The sequence below is a fragment of the Leptopilina heterotoma genome, unplaced genomic scaffold, assembly GCF_015476425.1.
Source record: "Leptopilina heterotoma isolate Lh14 unplaced genomic scaffold, ASM1547642v1 Lhet_144, whole genome shotgun sequence".
Lineage (NCBI taxonomy): Eukaryota > Metazoa > Arthropoda > Insecta > Hymenoptera > Figitidae > Leptopilina > Leptopilina heterotoma.
The window spans coordinates 1,287,689-1,302,865 of record NW_025110862.1 but is presented as its reverse complement, the minus strand read 5'-3'; the positions used below and the strand labels follow the sequence as shown (position 1 = coordinate 1,302,865).

The window sequence follows — 15,177 nt, the reverse complement described above, 5'->3', positions numbered from 1 at the left end:
CTACTCTGACTAAAATATTATTTTTCTACTGAAAGTAAATTGAAAACAATTTTCCTCTTTCATCTGACTATAAGTTTATTTTACTACTGAAATTATTAATTTATATTACTATTTTGCCGGATTGAGATGTCTTTTACTACTTTATTAACTGAATTTCGGTTCTAATTTGTCTGACTAAATAACTTTTCTATTACTAAATGTTTGGATACTTTTGTCTGACTATAAATTTATTTTACTACTGATTTACCTAATATTACTTATTCTCTGACTAAAAGATTATTTTCTACTGAACGTAAATTAAAAACAATTTTCCTCTTTTGTCTGACTATAAGTTGATTTTACTACTGAAATTCTAAATTGTATTACTATTCTGCCTGACTAAGGTCTCTTTTACTACTTGATTACTTAATTTTAATTCTGGTCTGTCTGACTAAAATACTTTTCTATTGTAAGTTTAAAAACCTTGTCTGACTATAAACTCATTTTACTACTGATTTACCTAATATTACTACTACAGTGTCTGACTAAAAGATTACTTTTCTACTGAAAATAAAATAATAACAATTTTAGAATTTTACTATACTGTCTGACTAAAAGAGTCCTTTACTACTACACATGTACACTGAAAAAAATTAGGCTGACAAATTCAACTACCTATGGGTAGTTAAGTGAAAAGTAGTAAAAACAACTACTTTTTTAGTTAGTCTAACCCGGTTTGCGTAGTTAATTTAACTATTTTTATGTAGTTGATAAATAGTAGTTGATTCTACTAATATATGTAGTTAAATTTTAACAACAGGTAAGTTGTAGAATTGACTACAGTGCGGTAGTAAGAACAACTAAGATAATAGTTTACTCAACATTTTATAAGTAGTAAATTTAACAATTTTATAGTAATAAATAGAAAGTAGTAAAAGGGACTACTTTTGTAAGTAACGTAACACTTTCTTAACTAGTAAATTTTACTACTTTAACATAGTTAACACCAAATTGTTGAATTAAAGAATTTATACGATTGAATTTGAAACAACACGTGACTTGCACAACTGACTATCGTAAAGTAGTAGAGGGAACTAATTTTTTTATTAGTCAAACCTTTTTCGTGTAATAGACTTTACAACTTTTATGTAGTTATAGTAGTTGATTTGACTACAACATTAGAGTAATAAAAATAAATGAATAATATTGTTAAAGCCTATCGAACCACTCTAAGTAGCAAAATCTACTACACAATGCAGTAGTTTTGGTGAGAAAATAATAGATAATTTTAACTTTTTGAACTTAAGTTTTACTACATTGAGTAGTAGATTGTACTACTTAAAGTAATTAGAAAGGATTGAACAGCATTTTTAAATAAAGCAAAGTTCAGAAATAAGAATTTAAAGAAGATAAAAGAACTAGTAAAAGTAGTAAATACTACTACATTACATTGTAAAATGAACTACAGTTGTCGGTTGATCTATGTCAAGAATGTCATCAGGTTTCATGCAGACCATCGTAGCGTGCGAGCGTGGTTAGGTGGTTAGGTTATCGGTTTGCGAATGTTAGGGTCGTGCGTTCAATCCCCGGCGTTTGAGGATTTTTCTCCATTATGTACATAAGTGTTGAAAATTATAAAGTATATGTGACCAATAGGAATGCTAGAGGAGATGAAAAAATGAATTTCAGTAATAATAATAATTAATAAATAATAATAAATAATTCTACTACTTTTAAGTAGTTGCTGACAAAAACAAAAAGATGTTAATTTTTACTTTATAAAACAGATCATTAACTACTTTTAATAGTTAATTCTACAACAGAAATGTCGTTAAAGCCTATCGAATTACTTTAGGTAGTAAAATCTACTACTTAAAGTAGTAGATTTAAAAACAAAATAATAGTTAATTCTACAACAAAAATGTCGTTAAAGCCTATCGAATTACTTTAGGTAGTAAAACCTACTACTTAAAGTAGTAGATTTAAAAACAAAATAATAGTTAATTCTACAACAAAAATGTCGTTAAAGCCTATCGAATTACTTTAAGTAGTAAAATCTACTACAAAATCTTAGTTGTTATAATTACTTTAAAGTTAGTCAAATAAACTACTAAATCACATTCAACCAACTACATTCTTAGTTGTCTTAACTGCTTTTATGATAGTTAGTACAACTATTTGAATTCAGTTGAGGACCTATTGAATTACGTAGAGTAGTTAAAAAGTAGTCAAATCTACTAGTTTTTTTTTTCAGTGTACGTAGAGTAGTTAAAAAGTAGTCAAATCTACTAGTTTTTTTTTTCAGTGTATTTTACCTGTTTTCACCTATTTTCAGTTTTTAATTATCAACAGGCAATCAAATGATAATTAATATCAGAATTAATAAATAGAAAAAAAAAATAAATTAACACATTTGACGAGGGTGAAACGGAAAAAGACGAGTGTTTTCGAGTTGGTCTCGAGAGCGAGGGAGAAAAAAAAAAGAAATAGAGAGAGCAAGTCGCAAAATGATGAGGTCGCGCAAGCGCTATCCAGGGTCGTTTCTACGTCTTGTGTCAGGGTGAAAATGCACCATGGCACGGGAATGTCATCGGGAGTTAGATTTTGCTATCAAAATCGCACAATGCAACCCAGAAATGGGATTTGCGACAAAATTGAAAATTACATATCCGAGCTTCGACAGTGGTATGTGAAATTAAGAAATTATATTTTCTATCTTACGATTTTTTTCTCTTTGTTTTCGTTTTCAATGAAAATAGAAATTTCCCTCAAGGTCGTTGCTCTTCCGTGTTAAGGGCGGAGGCGGTGAATGATATATTCGGTATAGTGGTCGTTAAAGTTGTCTGTGATCAGGGAATGGGTGAAAAAAAACAATGGCGTGTTATAATAAATCACTTCCTGTTTAAAAGTATTCTTTTTGACAAAAATCCATATTTTTTACTCTTTGTTTATTTCAACAATCATTTCTATTGTGTAAATTTAATTCATTATTTAATTACATTTAATTGCTGACATTTAATTAGTTTCTAAATAAATAAATAATACTAAATAAATATAAAAATTAATTTGAGTAAAAAATTTACTAAATACAATATTTTTATTCAAGTAGTAAATAAAATAGTTAATATTATTATTTTGACAGACTATAAAAGGTTATTGTTACTAATGAATGCAAAGTGATAACATTTTTAACTATGTGTCTGATCATAAACTTGTTTTACTACTGATTTACTTCATTTCGCTTCTATTTTCTCTGACAAAATGTACAAAAGTAGAAATTAAAATTATTTCGTTTAAATATAAACTTATTTTACTACTGAACTAAATTTGTTACTACTATTTTAATAGACTGAATGATTCTTTTACTAGTGAAAGCACGTAAATTACACTTAATAATATTTTGTCTGACTAAATGGTTCTTGTACTACTGAAATTACAGAATAATTACACTTAATACTAAATTGTCTGACTAAAGTGTTCTTTTACTACTGAAAATACAAAAATAATAATTAAAACTATTGTGTCTGACCATAAACCAATTTTACTACTGATTTAATAAACTTTACTACTATCTTGTCTTTGTTTTCGTACTACTGAAAGTAAAAATTAATTTGTCTGATTATAATCTTTTTTACTACTGATTTTCTTAATTCTTCATTTATTTTATTAGACCAAATGACTCTTACTACTGAAAATGTCATAATGACAATTAAAACTATTTTCTCTGACTGTAAATTGATTTTACTACTAATTTAGTTTTAACTTTTTTATAATTTTTCTTTTCAAATATTTTCAATTTTAAAATTAATGTATTGAAAATCATCGAATTGTTGCAAAGAATTTTATCAAAAAATTTATTAATAATAGAATTCTTTCGAAGAATTTTATTATTCAGGAAAATAATTGAATTCTCGCGAAGAATTTTGTTAAAATTTAAAAAAATTCTAATTAATTTTTTTTTGAAGAATTTCACTGAATTTTGTTTAAAATAATGGAGTTTTTTTTTAATAATTTTAATTAAAATTTTTGGAAATAATTGAATTTTATTAACAATTTTTTTCAAGCTTTTAAAATAATCGTGTTTGTTAATAATTGAAATTGAACATTTAATTATTAAATTTTATTAAAAATTTTAGAAAAAAAATAAAAATTTTTTGAAAAATTTTTTACCTAATTAAGAAAAATATTGAATTCTTTCGTGGAATTTTTTTGAAAACAATTGAATTTTTGCAAATGAATTTTACTACTTATAAATATAATTGAATTCTTTTGAAGAATTTATTAAAGTCTTAGAAAATAATTTAGTTCTATTGAAATTTTTTGTAATAAATTACGAAAACAATTGAATTCTTTCGTAAAACTGTTTTGAATATATAATTTTTATTTTTTGCAAAGAATTTTACTATTTATTAATAAAATTGAATTGCTTTGAAGAATTTATTATAATTTTAGAAAATAATTGAATCTTTGCAAAAAAAAATTACTAAATTTATAAAAATAATTGAATTTTTTTGAAGTTTGAATCTGAAATTTATACGAAAATTCACATTTGAAAATAAAAAATGTTGTAATTTGTATGATAATAATTTAATAGATTTCACTAATGTTTTGTCTGACCAAAAGGGTCTCTTACTACTAAAAGTAATTTAATGTCAATTAAACCAATTTTACTACTGATTTTTATAAATTTTACTCTCGTTATTATACTGTTAGAAGTAAATTAATGACAATCCGTCATTTTACTCTTATTTTTTGAGACTAAAAGGAACTCTTATTACTGAAAACATTTGTCTGACTATAAACTGATTTTATTACTGATTTTAATAAACTTTACTACTATTTTTGTCTGACTAAAATATTTGTTTACTACTGAAATATAAAATAAAGTTAATTTCACAGTTTTCTCTAAGTAAAGAAGAATATTTTTATAAAAGTAGAAATTTTTTTTTTCATATTAATTCATAACTAATATGGTAAAAATATGAATTAATAAAATTCGTATTTTAATAATGTATTAAGTGATATAATAGTTGTGATTTTTTTAAGGAAACTCTCTCGAGAAAATTTTGCTTTCAGACAAAAAGTAAATCCAATTAGGAAAAAAGTTTTTCAAATTTATAACGGATTTATGCTTCAATGAATATATTATATGCGTTAGGACTGGAATTCTTAGAGTGTTTATTTATTCAAGAGGTGTCTACAAGGTAGATCCTTTGAATATCACAAGTTTGTTCTCGCAAATTCAACGATACATTTTTAATAGAAAAAAGTTTTGTTTTTTTGTTTCTTGGAGTATTACATCGAGCACTTTAGGGTTTTCTTTTATGATTTTCTGAAAAAAACATTGAATATTTTATTCTTTTAAAAAAGGGAAAATCTAGAATTTTCTAATTTTTAGTTTAGAAATTCTCAGTCAGTGGAGAAAGCCGACTATGGTCAGACCGAGAAAAATTACATCTTGAACAATTAGTTTTATTTATATAATTAAATTTTTATTATTTTTTTGTTTGTTCTATTATTTTGGAGTATCATATTTTTTTAATTTACTATTTTTTACTATTTTTATTGTTCTTATTTTTACTATTTTTATTATTTTTATTTTAAGTATTTACTATTTTGAATTCAGTGGAAAAATTCCTGTACAGTCAGACACTTTTTAAAACTTAATTTATTTGCATATTTTACTATATTATAATATTTTAATTAAATTTCATTAAATAATCCTTTTTAACTATTAAATTAAGAACCTTGTAATTTTGTTACATTTTATAGTCAGTGGAAAAATTCCCGTATGGTCAGACACAATGTAAATTTAATATTTATCATTTTTACAGAAGAATATCAGGTAAAAGGAACAAAGTTTTTAAAATTAATTTTCATGAAAAATATATTTATACAGTATATTAATAAAATAATATTTTTATATTTTAAACTAAATAATAAAAATTTATAAATTATATTTGCAAAATATTTTTAAATTAATATCTGTAAAATAATGTTTGTAAAATAATTTAATAGAAATTAGACCAGGACAGTTATTAAATTGGAAAATATTGAATTTCAGGGCAGTATGGAAGGCGATAATAATGGGCCAATTTCTTTCGGTGGTGCTTTGTTTCATGACGCTCTTTAATCATCAAATGAACACATCGGAGCACGTTTCGCTTCCAACAGGTAAACAATAGAATTTATTAAAAATTTTAAATCTCTGCAATATTATTATGTAGGTACATTGTTTCCATCCTAAATTTTGATACAATTTTTCAATTTTGTAAACTTTACCAAGAAAAAAAAGTTTTAATTTTTTTATCCTAGAGGGAAAAGTACTCCAAATACAACCCTAGGGATTAAAATTGCCTTTTTTGACTCTATGGAGTAAAATTAATTTCGTAAACAGCTGTAAAGTGTAAAGTCGACTTTTTTCACTCTAGGAATTAAAATCGTCACTTTAAAACATAGTAAATAAAATTAAAAAGTCCTTTTTTTATTCTCTAGCAAGTAATATGTTAATTTTGGTTTTTCAGCACAAAATGTACCGCATTATGTAATGATGTGTCTCGTATACACCACATGGCTATCGTGTAGGGGTGCAGGGCATGGATTAATTTCCGTATTAAGAGCAAGGGGTTGGCGTTACTTGCTTTTGGCACTAATAGACGTTGAGGCCAACACACTGATTACGTCCTCGCATCGTTTCACTAGTTTGGCTAGTATACAGGTAAAAAAAAAATTAAATACAAAAAATAAAAAAAAAATTAGAAAAATAATCAAAAAATAATTTTATTCCTATTTTGTCTGACTAAAAGGCTTTTATACTACTTAAAGTTTGAAAAGTTTCCTGTGACTATTATAGCGCTTTACTACTGAATTACTTAATATTAGTACTATCTTGACTGACTGAAAGGTTACTTTACTACTGAATTACTTAATATTAGTACTATGATGTCTGACTAAAATGTTACTTTACTACTGAAAATAAGTTTCCTGTGACTATAATAGCGCTTTGCTACTAAATTTCTTAATATTACTACTATCTTGTCTGACTAAAAGGTTACTTTACTACTGAAAATTTAATTATAATTCTACTGCCCTGTCTGACTAAAAGAGTCTTTTACTACTTCGTATGTATTTTACTTTTTATACTGATTCAGCTATTTGACTCTTATTTTGTATGAAAATCAGACAACAATTTCCCTTTTTTCTTTGACTGTAAGTTTATTTTACTACTGAAGTTCTTAATTGTATTATTATTTTGTCTGACTAAAGTGTCTTTTACTACTTATTAACTACATTTTATTTCTACTTTGGTTACTTTTTCTAAAAAATATTTTTTAATCCTTTTTGACGAAAAAAAAACAATTACTAATGTAATCTGTATTCTAAAAAAATTTTTTCTAAAAAATTTTGATTTCTTAACAAAGTTTTTCTAAAAAGTTATGATTTCTAATATTTATTTTTCTGAAATTTGTGAAATTCTATAAGTTTGATAAAAGTTAGAAAATTGTTAAAAAATTAAGATTAGGAAATAAAAATTATTGAAAAATTTTGTTAACAAATTTGCATAATTTCTATTTTCTCTTTCACAATTTTTTTAACGAAATCTCAAGTACTTTTTTTAAAAGATTTTTTCATAAATTTTATTTTTTAATCATATACCTAATTGATGGTCATTGCAAAACTTGAATATTGTTATAGAAAAACAAATTTGAAAATTACATTTATTATGAAAAGAAATAATTTAAAAAAAAACTTGAAAAGAAATTACTTAAATTAGAAAAGCACCTTCATTAGAAAAAAAGGTTTTAGAAATTAACCTTTATTAGAAAAAAAAGTATTTGAAAATACATTTTAGATAAACTGTACCCTGACCCTACTTTTTCCAACCAATAAAACTTTTTTATTTTTTTAAGTTAACAAAACTTCGTCTGACTATAAACTCATTTTACTACTGATTTACTTAAAACTAAATTTTCATTCTTGTCCTTTTACTACTATAATTAAAATAATAAAAATTCAAACTGTCTTGTCTGACTATAACCATTGTTTTCTACTGATTCACTTAACTTACTGTTATTCTGTCTGACTAAAAGACTTTTATATTACTGAATGTTTAAACATTACTGACTGCATAAAATTACTAATTTATTAATTAATTAATTAATTTTTACTACTACTAATTTAAATAATATTATTATTATCTTGTCTGACTGCAAGAATATTTTACTACTGAAATTAAAATAAATCAATTTTTTTTAAATATTAAAACAAATAATAATATGTACTCATAGTTTGAGGAAAAATATTTCTATAATAAGAATACTTAATAAATCCTAAGATTTATAAAAACATTTGATAGCTATTAATTTGCCAGCCCAAAAAAAACCTTTTTACCACTGAGAATAAAATTATGAAAATTAAAATTGTTTTGTATGACTAAAAATTAAAACTACTACTACTACTACTAATTTACTCAATTCTGTTGTTACTAGGACAGAATTAAAAAAAACTACTACTAATTTACTAAATATTGTTATTACTTCTACTACTGTACAATTTACTTAATATTACTACTATTTTGTCTGACTAAAAGGATCTTCTACTACTTAAAATTAATTAATGACAGTTAAAGACAAAGTCAGTTCATGAAAAAATGTTTTCTACCAATTTACTAAGTTTTAACATTATTTTGCCTGACTAAAATTTTCTTTTACTACTGAAAAGTAAAAAAGACAATTTTTACTGTTTCATTTGAGTAAAAGTTAGTTTTTCGATACTGAAAATGAAATTAATTAATTAACTATTAACTATTACAATAATGTGAATGTTTTTTCATTCATTCACTTTTCCTGTCCCTCACACTCTGAAGTTGTCTTTTGTTTATACTTTTGTTTTTTGTTATCTTTAGATAGATTGTATATTATTTTATTATGTTATAATTATTTTTATTTTATAATTAATTCAATTAATTCAAAACTGTAATGAGAAATAGAAATCATCAAAATTTTTTTCACTTCTTTTCATTAAAAGACTAAAATTCTGTTAAATATTATGTTTTATCAAATTGAAATTATGCAGATTTTTGTTCTTTACCTCTAAACAAAATTAGAGAATTGTTAAATAACTGTGATTAAGAAATAGAAAATTTATTTATTTTCCATTATTTTTCTTTCAGAATCACAATTTTTTTAACAAAATTATTATTTTGTTTTAGAAAAAGAAGAATAAATATTTGCACAATTCCTATTTTCAATCTTATTTTTGGAACATGATTTTTCACAGGAATGAAGAAATTCAAAAATTTCAAATTCAAATCTTTTTTTAAATTAAACAACTCATAAAAGTATTTATTATTATAAACAATGAATATTTCCATCATTTTAATTCAATTATTATTTTCTAGAATTTTAAATTATTTTTTATGAAAATAATAATTGAATTTCTTAAAAAAAATTTTATTATTTATGAAAATAATTGAATTCCTGTGAAATTTTTATTATTTATGAAAATAATTAAATGTTTGCATAAAATTTTATTAAAAAATTTTTCAAATAATTGAATTCTTTTTGGGAAATTTTATTAAAATAGTAGATATATTGAAAATCATTGAAATTAGAAAAATGCATTTTTATTTTTGAAAATAATTGAAATTAGGACAAGAATTTTTTTGACATTTATGAAAATAATTGAACTTTGGAGAAGAATTTTGTTATTTATGCAGATAATTGGGATTTTTACGAGAATTTTTTTTAAATTTTGAACATAGTTGAATTTTATATGAGAAGAATTTTTTTTTTTTGGAAAATAATTGAATTTCTGCAATTATTTGTAATTTCTTCAAAATTTAATTTTTTTTATTGTTTTCAACAAAAATTTTAATTAACAAATTTCTAAATTCTATTATTTTTAAAATTGCTAATTTTATTTTAAAAAAAAGTTAGTAAAAAGTTTTAATTATTGCTAGTAATAATTTATTTGTTTTGTCTGACTATAAACTTATTGTACTACTGATTTAATAAAGTTTTCTAATATTTTGTCTGACTAAATGAATTTATACTACTGAAATTACTACAATAGCAATTAAATATATTTCGTCTGACTATATACTTATTTCACTACTGATTTACTTAATTAAAAAAATTTTTTTAATTGTTTTCTCCTCTAGTTGCTGGACTGTGTGGCGATTCCAGTGGCATTGGCACTTTCGTGTCTGGTACTCGGCGTGAGATACCGAATGGTCCATATAGTAGGTGTTTCAATTTGCCTAATGGGCGTTGGATGTTTAGTCTGGGCTGGAATTGACGAGGAGAAAGATCCTGCGTCAACAGGTTATTAATAATAGATTAATTAATTTAATAATTTCCCCTATTAATTAGAGTAATTTCCATGGAAAATTCAAAATTTTGAATTATCAATCAATTTCATTTTTAAAAATTTTATTTCTTTATATTTATTTATTTATATTTATTTTTATTTATTTGTTTATTTTTTTTTATTTATTATTAACAATTTAAAAAAAATTAATTTCAAATAAAGTTTAAATAAAGTTTTTCAAAAAACGCATAAATTTCAGAAGTTTTCTTAAATTTTCTCTATATTTTATTAAATCTCTAACAACTGGCATTTCTGTTTTTAATTATTGGTGATTAAAAATTTTTTTTTCTCGTTTTAGGAAAAAATCAATTAGTTGGCGATATGCTATGCCTCGGGGGTGCCGTATTATTTTCCGTTATTACGGTTTTGCAAGAATTAGCTGTCAAAACTGTCGATATCATCGAGTACCTGGGAATGATTGGATTTTTTGGCACAATTCTCAGTTGTACTCAAGTGTAAGTTTAATCAAAAAAAATTTATTTCCTGCCTTATTAATAGTAGTACGTAATTTCAATAACTTTTTAAAAACAAATTAAAAACTGTAGTAATTGTTAGAAGTTCTCTTTTTTTTTGCTTTTTTTTCCTCTGACAGTGAATGAAATTAATGATATTTGAAAAATTTTTGCAGTGGAGTTCTGGAGCGACTACAACTCGAAACATTTCGCTGGGATGATATATTGACAGTGATATATTTGGTTGTTTATTCCATCACACAATTTGTTTTCTATTCTCTCATTCCAGTTATTCTATACGAATCTGGAGCAACGGCCTTGCAACTGTCACTATTAACGGCTGACTTCTTTAACGTTCTATTCGGCATACTCATTCATCGTTATAAAGTAATTACTTCTTCATTCAAATTTTTCTATTTAACAATTTCTTTTATTTTTATAAGCAAGTAATTTTTTTTTTCTTTCTAAATATATTGTTTGAAATATTTTCTTTCTATTTATTTATTATTAAATTAATTTCTTTATTTAATTTTTTATAATTTATTTTTGTTATTATTGAAGCAAATAATAATACTCATGGATTGAGGAAAAAATATTCTTATTCTTATTTATAGAAATAGATATTATTTTGCCTGACCAAAAAGGCATTTTTACTACTGAGAATGAAAATTATGACAATTAAAACTATTATGTTTGACTATAATATATTTTCTTTACTACTGAATGACTACTGAATACTGAAAGTAACGTAAAGTAAATGTAAACCATGTCTGACAAAAAGGTACTTTTACTACTGTTTTAATAAATTTTATTAAATTTATTTTATTTTTTTTTATTTTTTTTATTTTTTTTTTATTAAATTTTATTAAATTTAGTGTGACTATAACCATTGTTTATACTTATTTGGTAAATTTAAAAAAAAAAAGTGTCTGACTAAAATGTTCCTTTACTACTGATAAGTAAAAAAACAATTTTAAATTGTGTGTTCGAGTAAGAGTAAATTTTACAATCTGAAAATGAAATATTAAGTTATTTATTTTGTCTGACTATAAACATATTTTACTACTGATTTAATCAATTTTCCAACTATTTTGTCTGACTAAATGAATTTATACTACTGAAAGTAGTACAATGTCAATTAAAACTATTTCGTCTGACTATAAACTTATTTTACTACTAAAAAACTCATAATTTCACTATTCAGGCTGATTAAAGGCCTTTTTTACCACTGAAAGTTAAAAAGAAACAATTAAAACCGTTTCGTCTGACCATAAACTTGTATTACTACTGATTTACTTTATTTTACAATTTTGGCTGACTAAATGCCTTTTTTACTACTGAAAATTTTAAAAATACAATTTCAACTGTTTCGTCTGACTATAAACTTGTTTAACTACTGATTTCATATTTTTTTCTACTCTTTTGTCTGACTTTAAGAAACTTTTACTACTGGAAATAAAATAAGAGTAATTAGAGTAATTTTAAAAATTAATTTAATTTTTAAATAATCTAAATTGTCTGAGTAAGAAAGTCTTTTACTACTAAAAATAAGAATATTTTTCCTGACTAAAATAGTACTTTACTACTGAGATTAACATCCTGACAGTTAAACATTATTTGTCTGGCTAAAAATTTACTTGACTACTTATTTACTTCATTTTACAACTGTTAGGTATTAAAATCAAGCAAAAAACTAATTTTATACTAAAACTTTCTTTTACCAACAATTAAATAAATTTAAACGCCTTTGTCTGACTATAAACTTATTTTACTACTGATTTACTTCATTTTACTATTTTGGCTGACAAAAAGCTTGTTTTACTACTGAAAATTAAAAGAAAAACAATTACAACTGTTTCGCCTGACTATAAACTTGTTTTACTACTGATTTCTCATATTATTTACTCTTTTGTCTGAAATTAAGAAACTTTTACTAACTGAAAATAAAATGAAAGTTATTTAAACATAAAATTTCTAAATTATTTAAAATGTCAGACTAAAAGGGTCTTTTACTACTGAAAATGACTAAAAGAGCCTAAAAAATACTAAAATACTGACTAAAAGAGTATTTTACTACTAAGAGTAACTTCCTGACAGATTAAACTTCTCTGTCTCACTATAAACTTAGTTGACTACTGATTTACTTAATTTCACTACCAATAAATAGTAAATTCAAAAGAAACTAATTTTATACTAAAAATTTCATTTACTACTAATTTACTAAATTTAGTCGACATTGTCTGACTATAACCATATTTTACTACTGATTTCTTTGAGTTTACTCTTATTATGACTGCGACTAAAGGTGCTTTTACTCTATTGACCTACAATATTTTATTATTTTTTATATAATTCATATTTTATTATTTATTAATATTTGTTGTTTATTATTGTCTGACTAAAAGATTATTTTACTACTGAAAATTAAATGCAGACAATTTAAACTACTTTGCCTGACTGTAAATAAATTTTTCTACTGTTTTTTGAAAAAAATACATGAAATAACATATTTCCTCTTGGAAAAAAATTTTCCTTTACTTGAAAAATAATTTTTTTCCAGTTCCACACACTTTACTTCCTGTCTTACATGCTTACCATGATGGGCGTCTATATTTATGCAATAAAACGAACTCCAATGTCTACAAGTTCACAGAGGCAACGTCCAGAACCGCCACCTGCTCCAGATTATAGGTACGTTTATTATTTATAATTATTTAGTTCCATTTGTTTTTAATTCTATTAAAAATTTATTTTTTTTTGTATTTATTTATTCAATATAAACGGGCATATTATTTATATTATTTTATATTTAATTTACCTACAAAAAAAAAATATATTTCTAAAATTATATTCCAATACAAACGGAGTGTTTAAAAAAAGTATTTTTTGGTATTTTATTATTATAGTTATTATTTTTTTAAATATTATTATTATTATTATTATTATTATTATTATTATTATTATTATTATTATTATTATTGATTTTAATAATAAGTGTTAATTTATATAATATAAATATAACTATATAGTAATTTATATTTAGCATTTATTTCTTTATATGTTTTCTTCCCTGAATTTGAATTAGTAAAAACTAAAATTTTCTAATTTGAAACATCGACTGACTTTTTGCGTTTGAATTAGTCAACTTTACTAAGAAATTAGTAAAAATTACTATTTATTAGTAAAATGAACTATTAGTCACTTTTATTATTTATAGTCAATTTTACTATAATAAATGAATATAAATTACTACCTATTTATTAGTAAAATTTACTAATTCAGAAGGAAATTTTTTTTTTTTAATTAGTAAATTTTACTAATAAATAGGTAGTAATTTATATTAATTTATTATCTTAAAATTGACTATAAATAATAAAAGTGACTAATAGTTAATTTTACTAATAAATAGTAATTTTTACTAATTTCTAGTAATTTTAGTAAATTTTACTAATAAATTAATAGAAATTACTATTTATTAGTAAAATTTACTAATTAAAAAAAAAATTTCTTCTGAATTAGTAAATTTTACTAATAAATTAATAACAGTTACTATTTATTAGTAAAATTTACTAATTCAAAAGCAAGAACACAGTCACTAATTCAAATTAATATTTATTTTTATTTTTACTAAATTCAGAGAATAAATTTTTGAAATTATTTTTAATTTTGAAATTGATGCGTAGAAAACTTGAAGTATGAAAAATAATTTTTTTTTTTTTACTTGAAAAGACAAAAAAAAAGGACGAATTAATTAACAATGAATTAAAGTGATTTTATTTTAAGACACATGTCCCATGATTTGGAAATGGCAACCAGTTCAGGAATGTCAGTAATGAGCGGAGCTTTCGATGTGCGAACATCAACTATTGGAAGTGAAGGTGAAATAATGGATGCCACTAGTTTACCACTAAGCGTAAGTTCTGACACTGCATTCACATCATTCTATGGTAGTCAGGCTAATTTAAAAGTACCATCGCGAACCGGAAGGACCCCATCAAATTCAAATGTTAATCATGAGAACGCCATTATCAGTGCATCTTGATGATAATGCACAAGACGTAATATGTCAATAATCTAATTATATACTTATAAATATTATATAAAAAAATACGTTTTAGTATAAACGAAATATTTTCTTTTCACTGGTAAAATGTAAAAGAAGATAAAATATGTTAACTGTGAATATTATTATTAATCAATTATTTTTATTATTGAACATGAAAAAATATTATTAAATTTAATAGGAATTAAATATTTTATTAATTTAATAGTTAAATTAAATATTTCGAAATATTTAATTAATTTAATAATTAAATTAAATATTTCGAAATATTTTTACCTCTATTTTTTAGAAAATATTTAATTACAGTACAAT

At 23.1% G+C, this 15,177-nt stretch overlaps 1 protein-coding gene across 2 annotated transcripts; it reads left to right on the top strand.

The window, feature by feature from the left end:
• Positions 1-2,298: 2,298 nt before the first annotated feature.
• On the top strand, positions 2,299-15,017 carry LOC122498246 (solute carrier family 35 member F1-like). Of its 2 annotated transcripts, none has more exons than XM_043605900.1 (8): positions 2,299-2,664; positions 6,044-6,153; positions 6,504-6,697; positions 10,142-10,304; positions 10,649-10,805; positions 10,979-11,189; positions 13,363-13,493; positions 14,586-15,017. In XM_043605900.1, exons 1-8 carry the CDS (start codon positions 2,546-2,548, stop codon positions 14,842-14,844), a joined length of 1,344 nt encoding a protein of 447 aa, XP_043461835.1. In that variant the 5' UTR covers positions 2,299-2,545; the 3' UTR covers positions 14,845-15,017. The 2 variants fall into 2 exon arrangements, with proteins under 2 accessions (XP_043461835.1, XP_043461834.1); XM_043605899.1 differs by having other exon boundaries at positions 14,571-15,017.
• Positions 15,018-15,177: the final 160 nt, after the last annotated feature.

Excerpts from the sequence above, each read along its gene's own strand:
- LOC122498246 (XM_043605899.1), top strand. The coding sequence starts at position 2,546 with ATGCACCATGGCACGGGAATGTCATCGGGAGTTAGATTTTGCTATCAA. Across the intron at positions 2,665-6,043 it reads ATATCCGAGCTTCGACAGTG|GGCAGTATGGAAGGCGATAA; the intron begins GTATGTGAAATT and ends ATTGAATTTCAG. Across the intron at positions 6,698-10,141 it reads CTAGTTTGGCTAGTATACAG|TTGCTGGACTGTGTGGCGAT; the intron begins GTAAAAAAAAAA and ends TTTCTCCTCTAG.